The 16159-nt window shown below is 37.8% G+C and overlaps 2 protein-coding genes and 1 long non-coding RNA gene across 3 annotated transcripts; 1 reads left to right on the forward strand and 2 right to left on the reverse strand.

Moving 5' to 3' along the window:
* Positions 1-845: 845 nt before the first annotated feature.
* On the reverse strand, positions 846-10987 carry LOC131018563 (dynamin-related protein 4C-like). Its single transcript, XM_057947278.1, has 3 exons — positions 10613-10987; positions 1182-2208; positions 846-931 (listed from the first exon to the last, which is right to left on the reverse strand). Exons 1-3 carry the CDS (start codon positions 10985-10987, stop codon positions 846-848), a joined length of 1488 nt encoding a protein of 495 aa, XP_057803261.1.
* Positions 10988-13311: 2324 nt separating this feature from the next.
* Positions 13312-15863, reverse strand: LOC131015689 (uncharacterized). Its single transcript, XM_057944107.1, has 4 exons — positions 15659-15863; positions 15538-15566; positions 14104-14182; positions 13312-13593 (listed from the first exon to the last, which is right to left on the reverse strand). Exons 1-4 carry the CDS (start codon positions 15861-15863, stop codon positions 13589-13591), a joined length of 318 nt encoding a protein of 105 aa, XP_057800090.1. The 3' UTR covers positions 13312-13588.
* Positions 14570-16033, forward strand: LOC131015692 (uncharacterized). Its single transcript, XR_009098661.1, has 2 exons — positions 14570-15619; positions 15697-16033. It is a non-coding gene; the product is annotated as an uncharacterized LOC131015692 (long non-coding RNA).
* The last annotated feature ends 126 nt before the right edge of the window (positions 16034-16159 follow it).

Below are 16159 nucleotides of genomic sequence, written 5' to 3' on the forward strand. Positions count from 1 at the left end.
TTGTTGCTGCTTTCCATATGATGCAGAGTCCTTCCCTTTAACAGTCATCTGCTTTGCTAATGCAGTAGCTTGCATCGCATGTGCTTCTCCAAAACTTTATGTAGTTATTTTTTTATCCTCAATCTGTAATACCATTGAGTACGCTCTATTAACACTAGGCAACGGATCTAGAAATAGGATTTGGCTACGTGCACTTTCAAAAGAGTCATTAAGCCCTAGCAAAAACTGCATCAGCCTTTGATTTTCTTCCCTGCTAACCTCTGCAGCTCTAGTTCCACACACACAGGTTAGTGGTGGCAGCAACATGTCTAACTCATCCCACAATGCAGTTAGATTGTTGAAATACATGAGTACACTCTGGTTTCCTTGAGTATAACTCCCTATCTCCCTCTGAAGCATATAGATCTTAGGACCGTTGCTTCGCCCAAACCTCTGATTCAGTGCATCCCAAAGCTTCTTTGTATTATCAATATGTACAAAAGCATTCACCAATTCCTTCGAAATGGAGTTTATAATCCATGAAGAGATCATATAATCAGCCTTAATCCATGCTTTATAATAAGGAGATGCAAAATCGGGCTCTGGTAATGTGCCATCAAGTAGCTCTAGCTTGCTTTTAGCTCCTAAAGCACGCTTCACAGAACGACTCCAGTTGAGGAAGTTATTACCTGTGAGCTGAGCAGAAACCAACTGCATTCCTGGATGATCCGCATTGTGCAGCTGCAATATTTCTTCGATTTGCTTCGAATCCAAGGCGGATGGATCAGATCTATGATTTCGTCGATCATTTTCAGATCGGCGACGTAAATCCTCATTAGCAGACGGATCCTCCATGTCTTCCTCATTCATAGTGCCTGCCTCCTCATCAAAGAGAACATTCCACTTAGTGTGTCGAATTTTCCCCATTCAGATCCAATCTCAAAACCTTGCTCTGCATACCATGTTAAATGTGTGAGTGCAAAAGTGTAGAAAGCATGAAAAGAGAGAGAGCTACTGCCGTTTATTTCTTAGAGAAAAGGTTACTTACAAAACAACACTCTGAGGCTATTTATAGATGATAGCACAGAGTAAAAAAAAACAGAACAACAAACCACTATGTGACACGTGGTATCAAATATAACAAACAAGAAATAAGCAAGCATACGACAGCTCTATAGAACACCATAACTCTATTCCATTACTTGCAGTAGCGTGCATATCATCATTTGATGGAAACTCGTCAAACTCGCCCTGCAACAAGATCTTCCTCAAGGATTCTCTCGCGGAGCCGAGAATGTTCGTGAAAGAAGTCATTACTTCAGCGATGGAGCTCAGATGCTTGGGCATTTTATTCAACTCCTCGACGTTGGCCGAGAGCTTCTCGTTGATCTTCCGCACGATCTCAGGCAAGCATTTGACGATAATGTTGGCCTGAATCATCGTCAACCTCTCTGCCAAAGCAGGAATCCCAACAATGGACTTATCAATCCTCGAAAGCAGGGGATTATTGTCGAAGAGGTTGGCTTCTTCATCCCGAGCTTCTTCATAAGTCTCGTTGCCGATGCAGTTCCTGACGCAGACATAGCCGAGGCCGATGTTGACGTCGTCTGCGACGACCTTCTCGAGTAGCCCCTCCGGCGACTTATCGGCTTTCATGACGACGGTGAGAGTCCTCTGCCCTGTTTTGTCCACTTTTTGCGACATCCGAATCGACTCACACATCAGGAAATCGACGCCGGCGGATAGAATGTTTAAAATTATGCTTTCCTCGGGCGTAATGTACTTCATTATGATGTTGGAGATCTGTTCGGAGATATCCTCCGGCTGGCCCTTGACCGGAACCCTAGTGATTCCGGGGAGATCGATCATGGTGAGGTCGGGGACGCCTTTCTTCTTGACGACAAGAGTCAAGGGGGTGTTGGAGATCATCTTCCCTTTGCCGACGATTTCCTGAGTGGTGTACATGATCTCGTCGATGACGTTGGCTTTCTTCTTGACGACGAGAGTCAAAGAGGACTGGTCGCCAACGACGATGATGGTGGGCAGTTGGATGCCTTCCTGCATGATCTTGAGGTGGCGCAGCTTGTCTACGGTGTCCAGCAGCGGCCGGGTCCGGGCGTTGTAGGGGGAAAAGATGGGGGCGTCATGAGCCGTTGCCGGAGATGATTCTTGGTCCTCTTCTTCAACTTGTTGGCGATGGTGTTTGGATATTTTGAGGAGATTGGTACACTAAACTCAAACCCAAAATAGGTTTGGGGCCACCATTTGAATAATATTACACCAAATTTGGTGTGATACTATTCACTACACCAAAACACTTTATAGAATTTTAAGAATTGCAAACTAACCCCTCTCCTTGCTAGATATTGAGAATCCGTCGAATTGCGAGTGTTGCAGGCAATGTTGAAGAAGACGGAGACGCTCTGTGTTAAGAAGACAACTTTTTTTAAATTCCGTAGTTTCGTGCATTTAATTATAATTTAGGATTGTGTATCTGAATTTATTGGGCTCCTACAATGGGCTCTCAATAATTTACTTATGTTGTTAATAACGTAGCTTTTTGTTTCGAGGAATGAAAGTTAATTTATTTTGTTGGGTGATTCTATTTGCAGCCCCCCATATTACTCACTATAGCCCCCATTTAAAATAATAACAATAAAAATTTATGAATTTACTATTTTATCCTATAGTCTATAACCCCCAAATTAAATACCTTATAGCCCATAGCCACCAAATAATATTATTTTCATTCTTCTACACGCAGCCTGGGAGTAATTGTGATTGAGAGACTCAACAAACTGCAGTTTGACTGCGTTCCGAACTCGTCTATCTACACATCACTCAATTACGAGACACAACCTATGAGCAGATAAAATTGGGCAGGCCCGACAGCAAAGAGGAGGAGAACTTGGCGAAATGCATATCAAATGACATCATTTGTAGATAATCTTGTCGCAGGGAAAAAGCATCTAGAAACTGGATGAGGCTGTTAATAGTTTTAGTGAACAACTACAGCAATGTCATTTTATATGAAGCAACAGTAATGCCACTTTCACCTTTTATCTGAAATTAGGCGCCAACCGAACCTCTTGTATCCAATGTCATCTATTTACATTTAATGACCGTGTATAGTATTTCATTATATATTTTTTTACTATGTAGGAGTTTGTCTTGAAGTTCAAACCACTTTATTCTAAGAAAATAAGGTTCTCATTTCTCTGTTTTTTTTTTTTTTGAAGAGCTCAGTTCTCTGGTTCAGTAGAACAGAGATGGTAGCAATTAGACATGCATTACAGCATGATTTCTATTGTTCCATTTTAACGAAGCATTTTAACAAAGCAACTTATTGATACACGTGTATATTTTTGCTAGGGCTGGAAAAATATACCGAAAACTCGGTATACCGGTCATACCGTACCTTAAAATACCGTAAAATACCGAATTTAAGGTATACCGATTTTTTTGGTAAGGTATGATACCGTACCGAAGATTTAAGGTAAGGTAAAGGTATGAATTTTCCAGATACCGGGGTATACCGGCGTATACCGTTACCGCGGTATATACCGGAAAAATCAATAAATACTGTATTAAAGGTATATACCGAAACACGGTATGATACCGTATTACTGGTATACCGGCATATACCGAATATTACTGTATATACCGGTGATGCGGTATCATACCTTATTATGGTATACGTTAATATTCGGTATATACCGATAATATGGTACAATACCTTATTCTGATATACCGCAGTTGTCCGTATATATTGGTATACCGAAAATCGCGGTATATATCGTATCAAAATCTATAGTTGTAAAATATATAATAAATATTTTTATGTTTATATTTTTAAAAATATTTATAAATTATCTAAACATGTTTTAAATAAATAAGTTATCAAGTTTTTACCGTATTGAATTTTATCGATTTCGGTAATACCGATTATTTTGATATACCGTTAAAGTGCGGTATACCGTGAAAGTACGGTATACCGAAATTCGGTAAGGTATACCGAAATAAAGGTACGGTAAAGGTTTTGTATATTCTCCATACCGTACTTAAGGTATACCGAACTAAGGTATACCGTAGGTAAAGGTACGGTAAAGGTATGAATTTTCTCCATACCGGAGGTAAAGGTAAGGTATAAGGTATGATCGATTTAATAAGGTATACCGTACCGTATCACCCCTAATTTTTGCATAGACATGTTTCTTTCAAGTTTCAACTAAAAAAAAAAGCATTCTTGCTTTGGGCCTCTAGTTTGAAAGCCTTTCTCCAACAACAAATTCAGAAGAAAAAAACATAGAGCACATGATCTACATAGTACAGTTGAAGGCCTATTTCCATAAAAAAAAATACATAACTAAGAAATAATATATTTTCTTTCAGAGAAAGGAGTACAAAGTAGATCATCAAAGTGACTTTCTTTAATTAAGTTCAGAAAATATGTTCCTCTTATGACTTGGTTTTCAGTCTTCTATTCTCTCTGTCAAATACTTTCACCTAATATTTTTACCCAGTTCAAAAATTGTCTGCTATAGTTCTTTATGCTACAATTGTAACATGCTGCATTTGGATTCTTGGACCTTTCTACAAAACCGAAGACTATTGTTTTATGCTACAAATCTTAATTAAAGTAAATTCTCCAAAAGCAGAGGCTAAAAACCGAAGATCACGATTAGAGTAATTAAAACTGACGACTAATTAACGTGAAGATTGAAAACCGGAAACTAATTAAAGTGAATTCTCCAAAACTCAAATACATTACGAACTAATTCCCACCCGTGAGAAAACTCAATTCCATTAGCCAAAGTTAGATTAATAGCTTCCACTTTAATACTTATTCTCGAACAATTCCAAATAACTAGAATAAGCAAAAAATCAAGTGAATTAAACATAGAAATTCTTACTAGTATAATTCCAGAGCATATATAATCAAACTAATTTTGGAAATCAGAACTGGGAAGCCTCATGGTTTTTCTTTCCACGTAACCTTTTTGAAAACTTCAATGGCAAAGTATGTACCACAGATAGAAAATTCGTGTCGGTAATGTGAAGTTCTGTAGCATAGGGTTGTGGGTATAGGGTATTTAATTAGGGGGCTATAGGCTATAGGATAAAATTGTAAATTTATAATTATTTATTGTTATTATTTTAAATGAGGGGCTATATGAGTAAAACGGGGGCTATGAATAGAATCACCCTATTTTGTTTTGTTAATTTCGTAGCTTTAAATGATTAACAATAATAATAGAGTTTGGTTGTGTATCTAAATTTTCGTAGTTAATTTATTTATTGTGTTAATTTCGTAGCTTTAAATGTTAATTTCGTAGTTAATTTATTTATTATGTATCTAAATTATTTTAATATGTTAATTTTATTTTAAAGTTTAGTTTTTTTTGCTTATTTAATAATAATAATAATAATAATAATAATAATAATAATAAAATTAATTTTCGTATAGTATTTATTTTAATAGGAAATTATTAATCAAAAAAATTGGGGCAAATGTATAATTTAAAAGAAACACATAGGTATGATTGAAGAAATATAAAAAGTAAGTGGAAAGAGAATATTAAAAGAATATTCTTTTGGGTTTGAATTTGGTGTAAATGATCGGAGAAGAATTACTGTTGGATGTGGCATACTCCCTCCGTCCCGGCCAAGACGCTACATTTGCTTTTTGACACGGGATTTAAGGAGTTGTAGATTAATGTTTTAAGTGTGTAATAATAAAGTGATGAAGTAGTAGAGAGAAAGTAATAAAGTGATAAAGTAAGAAAGAGAAAATAATAAAGTGATAAAGTAGGAGAGAGAAGGTAATTGATCACTAATTTCTTAGCAACAATAATGACTGCAACTAACACAGGTAATTGTAGCAAGCAACAAGTAATCGAGTCTCGTATCCTCAGGAACTGAAAAACCGAAATCACCCTAGCTATCTCCTAAACAAACTAAAATAGTAGACAGACAAACGAAAGTAAAGAAGGTTTAATTAAAACTAAACTCAAAAAGCAACATATAAAATCACCTAGAAAAATCAAATAATAAAGACAGCTGATCCTGGGGTAGTAACTTCATTAACTAAATCCACATAATAAATTTATTAATCCTATTAACCAATTTTAATCCAGTTATGATGAGAGATCACTTAATTAATCAATCACTCTCGCTAGAGCAGCAACGATCGTAGATTAGTAAATTCTCTATCTCCGCTAGATCTCAAGAAAATCTACTAACTCCCAATAGCTCATAAGAATAGCTCCCTATAATCCACCTATCTCCGCTAGGTCTCAAAGTTAAGATCATATCATACATTCCTGAATCCGCTAAACAGTTATCTCCGCTAGGTCTCAAACCGAATAGCTACACATGCAAACTATTGATCAGATAATTCACAAGAATTCAAGCACCAGGAATTATGAATCATAAACTGGAAGGTAAATAGGTACTAACAAATAAATCACATGAACCTAATTAACTATTTACAAACCCTAGAATCAGAAAAAAAAAAAAAAAAAAAAAAAAAAAAAAAAAAAAACTAGCCAGACATAGCAAAATAAAACAAAAGCATAATAAAGAAGAAAACAATAATAAAAACTAAATTATATAAAACCCGGAATGAATGTTGAATGACAGCTGAAATCTTGCAGGAAAAATAAAGCTAATGTACGGAAGCAATAAAATTCTAAGTCTAAAATTGACAAAATGGAGAAAAGAGGTAAAGAGATGTAAAAAGATGTTTCTAATAGGTCAAGGAAAGGACCTATATATAGGCACAGGAGATAAATACAGTGTAGAACTCGAAAATACTGAGAAAATATAAAAAACCCGAAAATTCGGAAATTTCCGTCAACACTATTCACTGCTGTGCGCGACTTTCGTGTTTTGGCCATAACTTTCTCGTCCGAACTCCGATTTATGATCCGTTTGCGCTCACGAACTTGTATCGAGATGATCTACAACTTCTATTTCAGACACGTTTTCCAAATTCGAATTCAATAATCCTGAAATTTTCTTCAAAGTTCGAGTAAGAATCATGTTTCACAAGATAAAGCAAATTAAGCACAAAACAATCATCCAACACTCAATTTCCTATAAAATTAACATCATATGAACACTAAAAACAATGGAAACATGAGTGTTATCAACTCCCCCAAACTTAAGCTATTGTTCGTCATCGAATAATGAGAAGGACACAATCAATAACACGAATGGGTAAGAAATCTAGCTCATCGATGCCTCCGAATAATAAAGAATGATAGAATTCTCAAATCCTCAATAATTAAGCACAAAATTCACCAATAAACACAACCTATAGCAAAATCAACCTTGACATTCCAAACAATTGAATCTCACAAGGTATGTGTATCACTCAACTTTCAATTTGATGAAATATATAGGACGTGTATGCTCTCATCGAATTCAATGCAATGCAGATCTCTTACCATAGGCTTGCCAATCGTCTACAATCTCCATCGCTAAAAGTATGCCAGAACTAAGATCAAATAGGTCTTTATTTTTGGGTTATAATGTAGGGACATTGGTTGAGGTAGGGAAATATAGGCTGGGTGACTCAAAAATATATCAAGAACACTAACACCTTATAACTTCGCACAAGTATGGAATAAATTCCATCTTCCTCCCAACTATGCCACCATAATCATACACAACTCAAGGGATTTAATCATCGCAAAACAGAACTAAACACTCTTTTATGCTCCCCATTTATTTCCAACACACAAAGTCGATTTTCTAACAAATTTCTCAATAAACACTCGACTTTATACTTTTTTCTCTTTTTTTTTCAACAATTTTTTTTCCAACAATTTTTTTTTCACAACCTTCTAGAGCTTATAAGAGTAAATAGTAGCACAATATCATCCGGCTAGAGAATAAAAGCTAAATAGGCTCAAAGTGAATAACAAAGGATAAATTTTTCAAGGACAGTGTTTGGGAAAAATTGTGGCTAACAAAAGATGGCCTAAAATCATCTCATAATCCTGGGCACAACAGCAACCTCAACACAGAAACCATGGCAAGTTCTAGAAGATCACCACATGCATGACAAAACTCACAATAAAGAATAAACTGTGTATGATAAACAGTTATGGCTCAAAATCTTACAGGTTTATTCAACGTTTAAAAGTCAAGGTCAAAATCACTCTAGAATTATACAAATTAGTTCCAATTATGCTTAAATCATCAAAGAAAATCAAACTCCAAATTTTTTTTCACAGAAATCATCATTGGCATCTTACCAAAAATCTAATGGAGCATTAATCAACTCAAAAACAAAACAAACACACACCACCAACCAAGCAAGATAAAATAATAAAGCTAACAAAAAGATAAAAGTGATACACATATCTACTCTCACCCCCCTCCCCCAAACTTATTACAGAACATAAGTTCGAAAATAAGTTTGGAGGGATGATGATATGTGTGTCATTACTCACAGAAATACATGCTCCATGGTGGTGGTATGAACAAGGCGCGAGTTTCCGCATCTTTCAAACTCAACACTGCACTAAAAACCCCAAAACAAAGAAAACAAAGAAACAAAAGAAACAAAACGAAACTAAAAGAAAGAAAAACAAAACAAAGAAAAATAGTTAGGTTACCTCCCAACAAGTGCTTAATTTAACGTCTAGAGCTCGACGATACCTCATGGTCTCAATGAACATCAAACGCAGCGGGTGTGACAGACCGCCTAACACGAACAGAGACAGAGGACTCATGCGCATCAGCTGCGTGAAAGATAACGCTTCCATTCGGCACATCTATCATAGCTCGCCCCGTAGCTAAGAATGATCGACCAAGAATCAACGGCGGATTTGCATCTTCAGGAATATCGAGGACCAAGAAATCCGTAGGGAAGACGAGTTTGTCAACCTTCACAAAGATGTCTTCAAGCTTTCCTCTCGGCTTCACTCTTGATCTATCCGCCATCTGAATCTCCATTGAGGTCGGCTTGAGATCTCCAATTCCCAACCGCTTGAAAACAGAGATGGGCATCACATTGACACTAGCCCCTAAATCACAAAGAGCCTCGGGAAAGAGCTCTCTTCCAATCTCGCACTCAATGGTGAAGCTACCCGGATCTTTCTTCTTCGATAGTAGCTTCATTGGCAGCTCAGTGCACACAGCTTTCGCCTGCGAGATTTTCTTATCCTCATCCCCCATCTTCTTAGTGTGAACAACTGCATTTTCTTCTTTATCCTTGGGATCCTGCAATTGTGAGAGAATTTGAGGCTGTGCACGTCGGTCCGATTCTTCGAGTAGTCTCTCTAGCTCATCCACTATACGTCTATGCTCTGTCTTCTCGGGATTGACAAATTTTTTCTCATTCTTGCAATGGGAGATCTCCAGCTTGATTTCCTTGGCATCTACCTTTTTGCTCGGCTTCACAGCACATTGCTCTTCAAGCACCTCTCTCTTCATCAGCCTACGAGGGAATGGAACCTTTGGGATGTATTCTCTAAGTGGAACATGAGCCTTGTATGGTTCCTTACTTGGTTGTTCGTTCTCCTTGCTCATCCTCATCTCTTCTGGAGACAGAGTGCCATCGAAAATAGCATTGCATTGGCCCCTAGGATTGACAGTAGTGTTGCTTGGGAATTGGCCCGGCTTGTGTTGCGCAGCTGCTTGGTTGGCCATCTGACCAACTTGATTCTCTAACATTTGCACTTGCTTGGAAAGTGCTGAGAAATTATTTTCCATGATAGATATCTTATTTCCCACATTTGTCTCCATCCCAGTCATCTTCATGAGCATCTGCTTCATCATGTCTTCCATCGAATCTTTCTTTGGCTCATTCATTACTCGCCCACTAGAAACAGAAAATCCTGGTGGAGGTTGCACAACATTGTTTGGGTTGCCATAAGAAAGATTCGGATGCGGGCGTCCTCCTGGCTGGAATTGCTGCTGACCCGGCTGATACTGCTGACCTCTGCTATATACTTCTGGCTGTCCTTACTGAAAATTCCCATAATTTCTGTCATTGATATAATTGACGTTTTCCAAGCCTGATGGGTCTTTCACAGCTTGCTCAGGACGTCCAACATCCAACTCACTAATTTTTGTAGTCAGCTCTGCCAGCTGCGTAGCAATCGCTGCCTGCTATGTAACCATCGCTACCATAGGATCAGAACTGGAAGCAGCTGCAAACTTTTTTCAATTGTATTCTCTCTGAAGGCCATTGGTAGCTCGTAGAAGCCATACTATCAATAATGTTCCATGCTTCAGAACTGCTTTTCTGGAGTAGAGAGCCACCTGCAGCTGTATCCATGTGCATCCGTGTACGCTCCCCGCAGGCATTATAGAACATTATCACGAGTGTGCCTTCATCAAATCCATGGCTTGGGCACTTTCTGAGCTTTTCCTGATACCGCTCCCAAGTATCCGCTAACTTTTCTCCCTCGTACTGTTGAAACTGCACGATGTCCATCTTCAATTTCAAAGTAAGGCCAGGCGGATGAAACTTGCGTAGGAACGCATGAGCCAAATCCTCCCACACGGTATTCTCTCCCAGCTGCAGTGTATGATACCACGACTTCGCCTTATCCCGCAGTGAGAAAGGGAAAAGACGAAGACGGATAATGTCATCGGGAACACCATTCATCTTCACCGTGCTGCATAGCTCCAGAAAATGCGCCAGATGCGCATTAGGATCTTCGATCGCATGTCCACCATATTGACTCTGTTGGACCATTGTGATCAAACCAGTCTTCAGCTCGAAATTATTAACATTGACACGTGGAGGTTCCTGGTAAAAATACTGCGGTATGAATGCCTCATTAATCGGAGGCTTCTGAGCCTCTGCAGCCACCTTTTCATCCAGTAGCTTTTTCATTTGATCTTTCAAAGCTCGAATTTGAATTTGCTCAGGGGTAGCCATCGTATCCGGCTCAGCTTGATTCTTTTGCTTCTTGAGATTGCGCAAAGTAGCGTTGATTTCAGGATCAAGCTCAAAAAGAGGATTACCGTGAGATCTTGTGTTCATGTGAAACCTACAAAATCACACTTAAAAATTAGAACAGAAAAAATAAAAATAAATAAAAACCTGAAGTACTATAAAGTCCTATCGGAAATATTAAAGCAACTTCTAATCAGTCCCCGGCAACGGCGCCAAAAAGTTGATCACTAATTTCTTAGCAACAATAATGACTGCAACTAACACAGGTAATTGTAGCAAGCAACAAGTAATCGAGTATCGTATCCTCAGGGACTGAAAAATCGAAATCACCCTAGCTATCTCCTAAACAAACTAAAATAGTAGACAGACAAACGAAAGTAAAGAAGGTTTAATTAAAACTAAACTCAAAAAGCAACATATAAAATCACCTAGAAAAATCAAATAATAAAGACAGCTGATCCTGGGGTAGTAACTTCATTAACTAAATCCAGATAATAAATCTATTAATCCTATTAACCAATTTTAATCCAGTTATGATGAGAGATCACTTAATTAATCAATCACTCTCGCTAGAGCAGCAACGATCGTAGATTAGTAAATTCTCTATCTCCGCTAGGTCTCAAGAAAATCTACTAACTCCCAATAGCTCATAAGAATAGCTCCCTATAATCCACCTATCTCCGCTAGGTCTCAAGGTTAAGATCATATCATACATTCCTGAATCCGCTAAACAGTTATCTCCGCTAGGTCTCAAACCGAATAGCTACACATGCAAACTATTGATCAGATAATTCACAAGAATTCAAGCACCAGGAATTATGAATCATAAACTGGAAGGTAAATAGGTACTAACAAATAAATCACATGAACCTAATTAACTATTTACAAACCCTAGAATCAAAAAAAAAAAAAAAAAAAAACTAGCTAGACATAACAAAATAAAACAAAAGCATAATAAAGAAGAAAACAATAATAAAAACTGAATTATATAAAACCCGGAATGAATGTTGAATGACAGCTGAAATCTTGCAGGAAAAATAAAGCTAATGTATGGAAGCAATAAAATTCTAAGTCTAAAATTGAAAAAATGGAGAAAAGAGGTAAAGAGATGTAAAAAGATGTGTCTAATAGGTCAAGGAAAGGACCTATATATAGGCACAGTAGATAAATACAGTGTAGAACTCGAAAATACTGAGAAAATATAAAAAACCCGAAAATTCCCGAAAATTCGGAAATTTCCGTCAACACTATTCACTACTGTGCGCGACTTTCTTGTTTTGGCCATAACTTTCTCGTCCGAACTCCGATTTATGATCCGTTTGTGCTCTCGAACTCGTATCGAGATGATCTACAACTTCTATTTCAGACAAGTTTTCCAAATTCGAATTCAATAATCCTGAAATTTCCTTCAAAGTTCGAGTAAGAATCATGTTTCACAAGATAAAGCAAATTAAGCACAAAACTATCATCCAATACTCAATTTCCTATAAAATTAACATCATATGAACACTAAAAACAATGGAAACATGAGTGTTATCAGTAATAAAGAAATACTTAATTAGTGTTAATTAAGTGTTTAAAATTCCTTATTTTTGTCAAATATAGAAATGTAGCATCTTCTTGGGATGGTCCGAAAAGGAATATGTAGCATCTTGGGCAGGACGGAGGGAGTATATAAAATGAGTTTGAATTTGGTGTAAATAGTTGGAGATGGCCTTAGACACGGACTCTACCACTGTAGATGATGACATTTATTCTCTAGCAGCAAAAGGCATTGCCTGTGTTGTGTAGTGGGATGGAGAAGTTTGCTACTGCATTTTATGAGGTCTGTTACAAAGGAGGTGATTTCCAGGATATTACCTTTACTTTTACTTTTGGGGTAGGGGGCCCATAAATTCCTTAAAGAGTGTGGTTTTCTCCTCTTTGGCAATTCTGCTTTTTCCCGCCACCAATTAGAGTAGAAGAAGGACGTCTTGGTCAATAATTAATCTAGCCCGAATCAGCGAAGGACCTTCGCAGTCCGTCCTTTAATTTACTCCCTCCGTCCACGAAATAAATTTCCAGTTGGGGTTTGACACGGAGACTAAGAAAGCTGAAAGATATGATGTAAAGGTGGTGTAAAAGACTAAAAGGGTAGTGTTTATGTATTGTTATTACTTTTACTAATCTTTAACTAGGAATTTGATAATAATAATAATAATAATAATAATAATAATAATAATAATAATAATAATAAAAATAATAATAATAATAACAACAACAATAACAATAACAATAAAAATTGTGACAGCCCTCGTTCCCGGGAGAATAGGAAACGTACTACTTAATGGAATTTCTAGACTTAGCTTGAATATAATAGGTGATATGTTCTTAGATTTGGGTGACACATTCATAATAAAGGAATTTCGTAATTGAAGGATGATAAATACGACAACTTAAATAGAAATTCTCCCAACCAGGATCAAAAGTTCGGAGGTCTGAGACAAAAAGATAACATTTAGTACTAAGCGAATAATATATGAGAGGAATAATCGCTAGGAAAGCGATAACATCAGGAGTTCATATTAAAATAGTTAATCTCAAATAATATCCATCTTAGTGAATACTATGGCAGCGGAAATTATTCTTGACATTCATTTGGAAATACAGCAACACCCTCCCTCAGCTTCGCACGTCACCATCTGCCGCTCAACCTGCAAAAGGTTTTGAAAACAATTGCAGGGCTGAGTACTAATATACTCAGTAGGTTTAGCCATTTGAAAACATTTGAAAAATCCAAATTAAAAGAATAATCCATGCTATGAACAGTATAACATAGAAATATTTGAAAGTATTCTATGCATACATAAAATAAATTGTGGATCCATTTTCAGTCTTCTCTCTACTGGTGCTTCACCTATTATGTGAACTTGTGGGAGCAGCCCACAGAGGTCCACTACCATGCATGTTTCAGAAATGGGAGCAGCCCAAGTCTGACAGTCTGAGGCAAGTGGGAGCAGCCCACAATACCCCCTTGTGTGTACACAATCCTAACCAGGGCGATCCAATCGCTACGCCGGCTAGGACCCGATCGTTAGAGAATATAGGAGCACTTTAAACAATAGAGAGATAAAATCATTTTAACATGGACATTCATTTGCATTTGCATAAAAACAATTTAGAGCTCAATAACTCAAAACATACATTGGAAAATAAAAACCCACCTTGATAACAAGCCTGTAGATAAATCTTGCACAATTCTCTTCTTGTAAAATCAGTGCTAAAGCCTTCTATCAAGTGGACCTACAAGATAATCTAATCTTAATAGGCCTCAAAATATCGTCTCTGCTAACATTTCCATAAAATTCTTAAATCCTAGTTCGGTAATTAATCGACTTCTCATTAAACTTAACTAAATCCCAATTTCAAAATACTTATTGCAAAAGTATAGCTTTAAACTTTTGAACTCTTTTGCAAACTCATGCTATAATCACAGATCTAAAATCTCATACTTAATGCATAATAATATTTATTATGCAACTTTGAATAAATAATCAAGCTAAGGCTCAAATTAATCAAAATAAAATAAAACTTAAGTCCAAATCTCTTAGTATGAGCCCAAGTTTAATCAAATAATTCTCATGCATCTGGCCCAATTTTAAAAAAAACTGAAGCCCAAAAATAAGGGCCCAATTCAACCCATCCCTTCCTTTCTTTTTCTCTTTCGGTCTCTCTCTCTCTATCCCAGCTCTCACTTTCCATTCCTTCTTTCTCCCTCTGAAATCTGCAGCCGCCGCCGCCTCTTTCTCCGGCGAGCAGACGCTGCGACGCCGACGCTATGGCTGTCGCCTCCTTCTCCATCTCGGCGTCTCTCTCTCCCCCCTAACACGCACACACAGAAATCAGCACACCTAATCCTCCCCGCTCTCTCTCACAGCCGCCTCCTCCTTTAATCCGGCAGCTACGGCCGCCGTCGACCACCTCCATCTCCTTCCGGCACCGCGTCTCACTCTCTCCTCTCTCTGTTCCCCCCCATTTTGCCTCTCTCTCTCTCTCTCTCTCTCTCTCTCTCTCCCTCTTTCTTTCTCTCAAAAGGAAATCCCCAAATTCCAAAATCCCTAAATCTGCCCCCTCCCATCTCCTTCTCTTGGCTGGACGGTCAACGGCAAAGGCCCGCCACCGCCGCCGACTCCATCTCGTCTCCCCTCCTCGCTTTCTACTCGCGGTGAGCAGTTACGCGGGCGACAACAGTAGTAACCGCGCCGCCGTGGCGACCACAGCAGCACCGCTGCCTTCGCTTCTCCCTCTCGCTGGGTCAACCGGCAACGGGCTGCCGTTGTCGTTTCCCTTTTTCTCGATCGGCGAACAACAGCATCTAACAAGTCGCTGCCGCCATCTCCGATTCCCCCTCCCCTGACTCGTCTCCATTCCCACAACAACACACTCATGAAAAACAGATAAGTTCGATTAATCTGTAGTCATTACGTGCACTTGTTTCAATTCTATTTACTCTCTATGACAATCATATATACAAGATTCGATTGTTATTCGCATATGTAAATTATCTCTTATGGGTAAACTGGAGAATGGTTATGAAGTATGCTTTGGCGTATGAATATGAGTGTATGTTTGAGAATGGAAGTGAACTGGAGGCAAACCTTTATGAGAATTCTGCTATGATGTGAATCTGCAGGGGAAAAAAAATGTATTGTAATCAAGAGCTTTTATTGATAACAAGAGGTAAGATTATAAAATCTTGATATAAGTGAAAGGTTGGACCTTTAAAGAGGATTACAACTCTCTTTGCTATTTTGCAGGAGGTAGCAGATTTGAGCTGTGATGAATTGGTTCGATATTTTGCAGATATGAGTTGTGTGTTGGGTGAAGAGTTAAGCTGCTTTGTGCGTGATCGAATGGGCGAGAATGGCTGAAATTTATAGAGGAAATTGGCAGGAAGAAGAAGACGTGGAAGACCCATTTCCATTGAATTAATAGAAGAAGATATGTATCAATTTCCATCCAAGTTTCTGCATTTCTCACCTTAAAAAAAATATGTGTAACTGTAGCAAACTCTGCTGCTCAAGTGACTGCTTTCAATACTTATGCTTCTTGTAAAAAAAATATATATATATATATGCCTCTAAAACGTAGCAATAGGATATGTATCTGCTTCGGCTGGCTTGATTGAAAGAATCGGGCCTTATAAACAAAAATAAATAAATCCAGCCCAATAAAGACTTATAAATAATATTCTAAATTCAAATATTCTCATGTAATCCT

Source organism: Salvia miltiorrhiza, chromosome 3 (genome assembly GCF_028751815.1).
Source record: "Salvia miltiorrhiza cultivar Shanhuang (shh) chromosome 3, IMPLAD_Smil_shh, whole genome shotgun sequence".
Classification (NCBI taxonomy): Eukaryota; Viridiplantae; Streptophyta; class Magnoliopsida; order Lamiales; family Lamiaceae; genus Salvia; species Salvia miltiorrhiza.

Bases quoted from the DNA above. Each gene is read 5' to 3' on its own strand.
- LOC131018563 (XM_057947278.1), bottom strand. From the start codon at position 10,987: ATGAACACAAGATCTCACGGTAATCCTCTTTTTGAGCTTGATCCTGAA. The intron at 2,209-10,612 runs GTGAAGATGAAT...GTTTGAGTTTAG, and splicing joins TTCTGGAGCTATGCAGCACG to TGTACCAATCTCCTCAAAAT. The intron at 932-1,181 runs GTAATGGAATAG...CATGGTATGCAG, and splicing joins TGATATGCACGCTACTGCAA to AGCAAGGTTTTGAGATTGGA.
- LOC131015689 (XM_057944107.1), bottom strand. From the start codon at position 15,863: ATGGAAATGGGTCTTCCACGTCTTCTTCTTCCTGCCAATTTCCTCTAT. The intron at 15,567-15,658 runs GTCCAACCTTTC...TTTCCCCTGCAG, and splicing joins AGTTGTAATCCTCTTTAAAG to ATTCACATCATAGCAGAATT. The intron at 14,183-15,537 runs GTTTGCCTCCAG...ATTATCTTGTAG, and splicing joins ATAGCAGAATTCTCATAAAG to GTCCACTTGATAGAAGGCTT.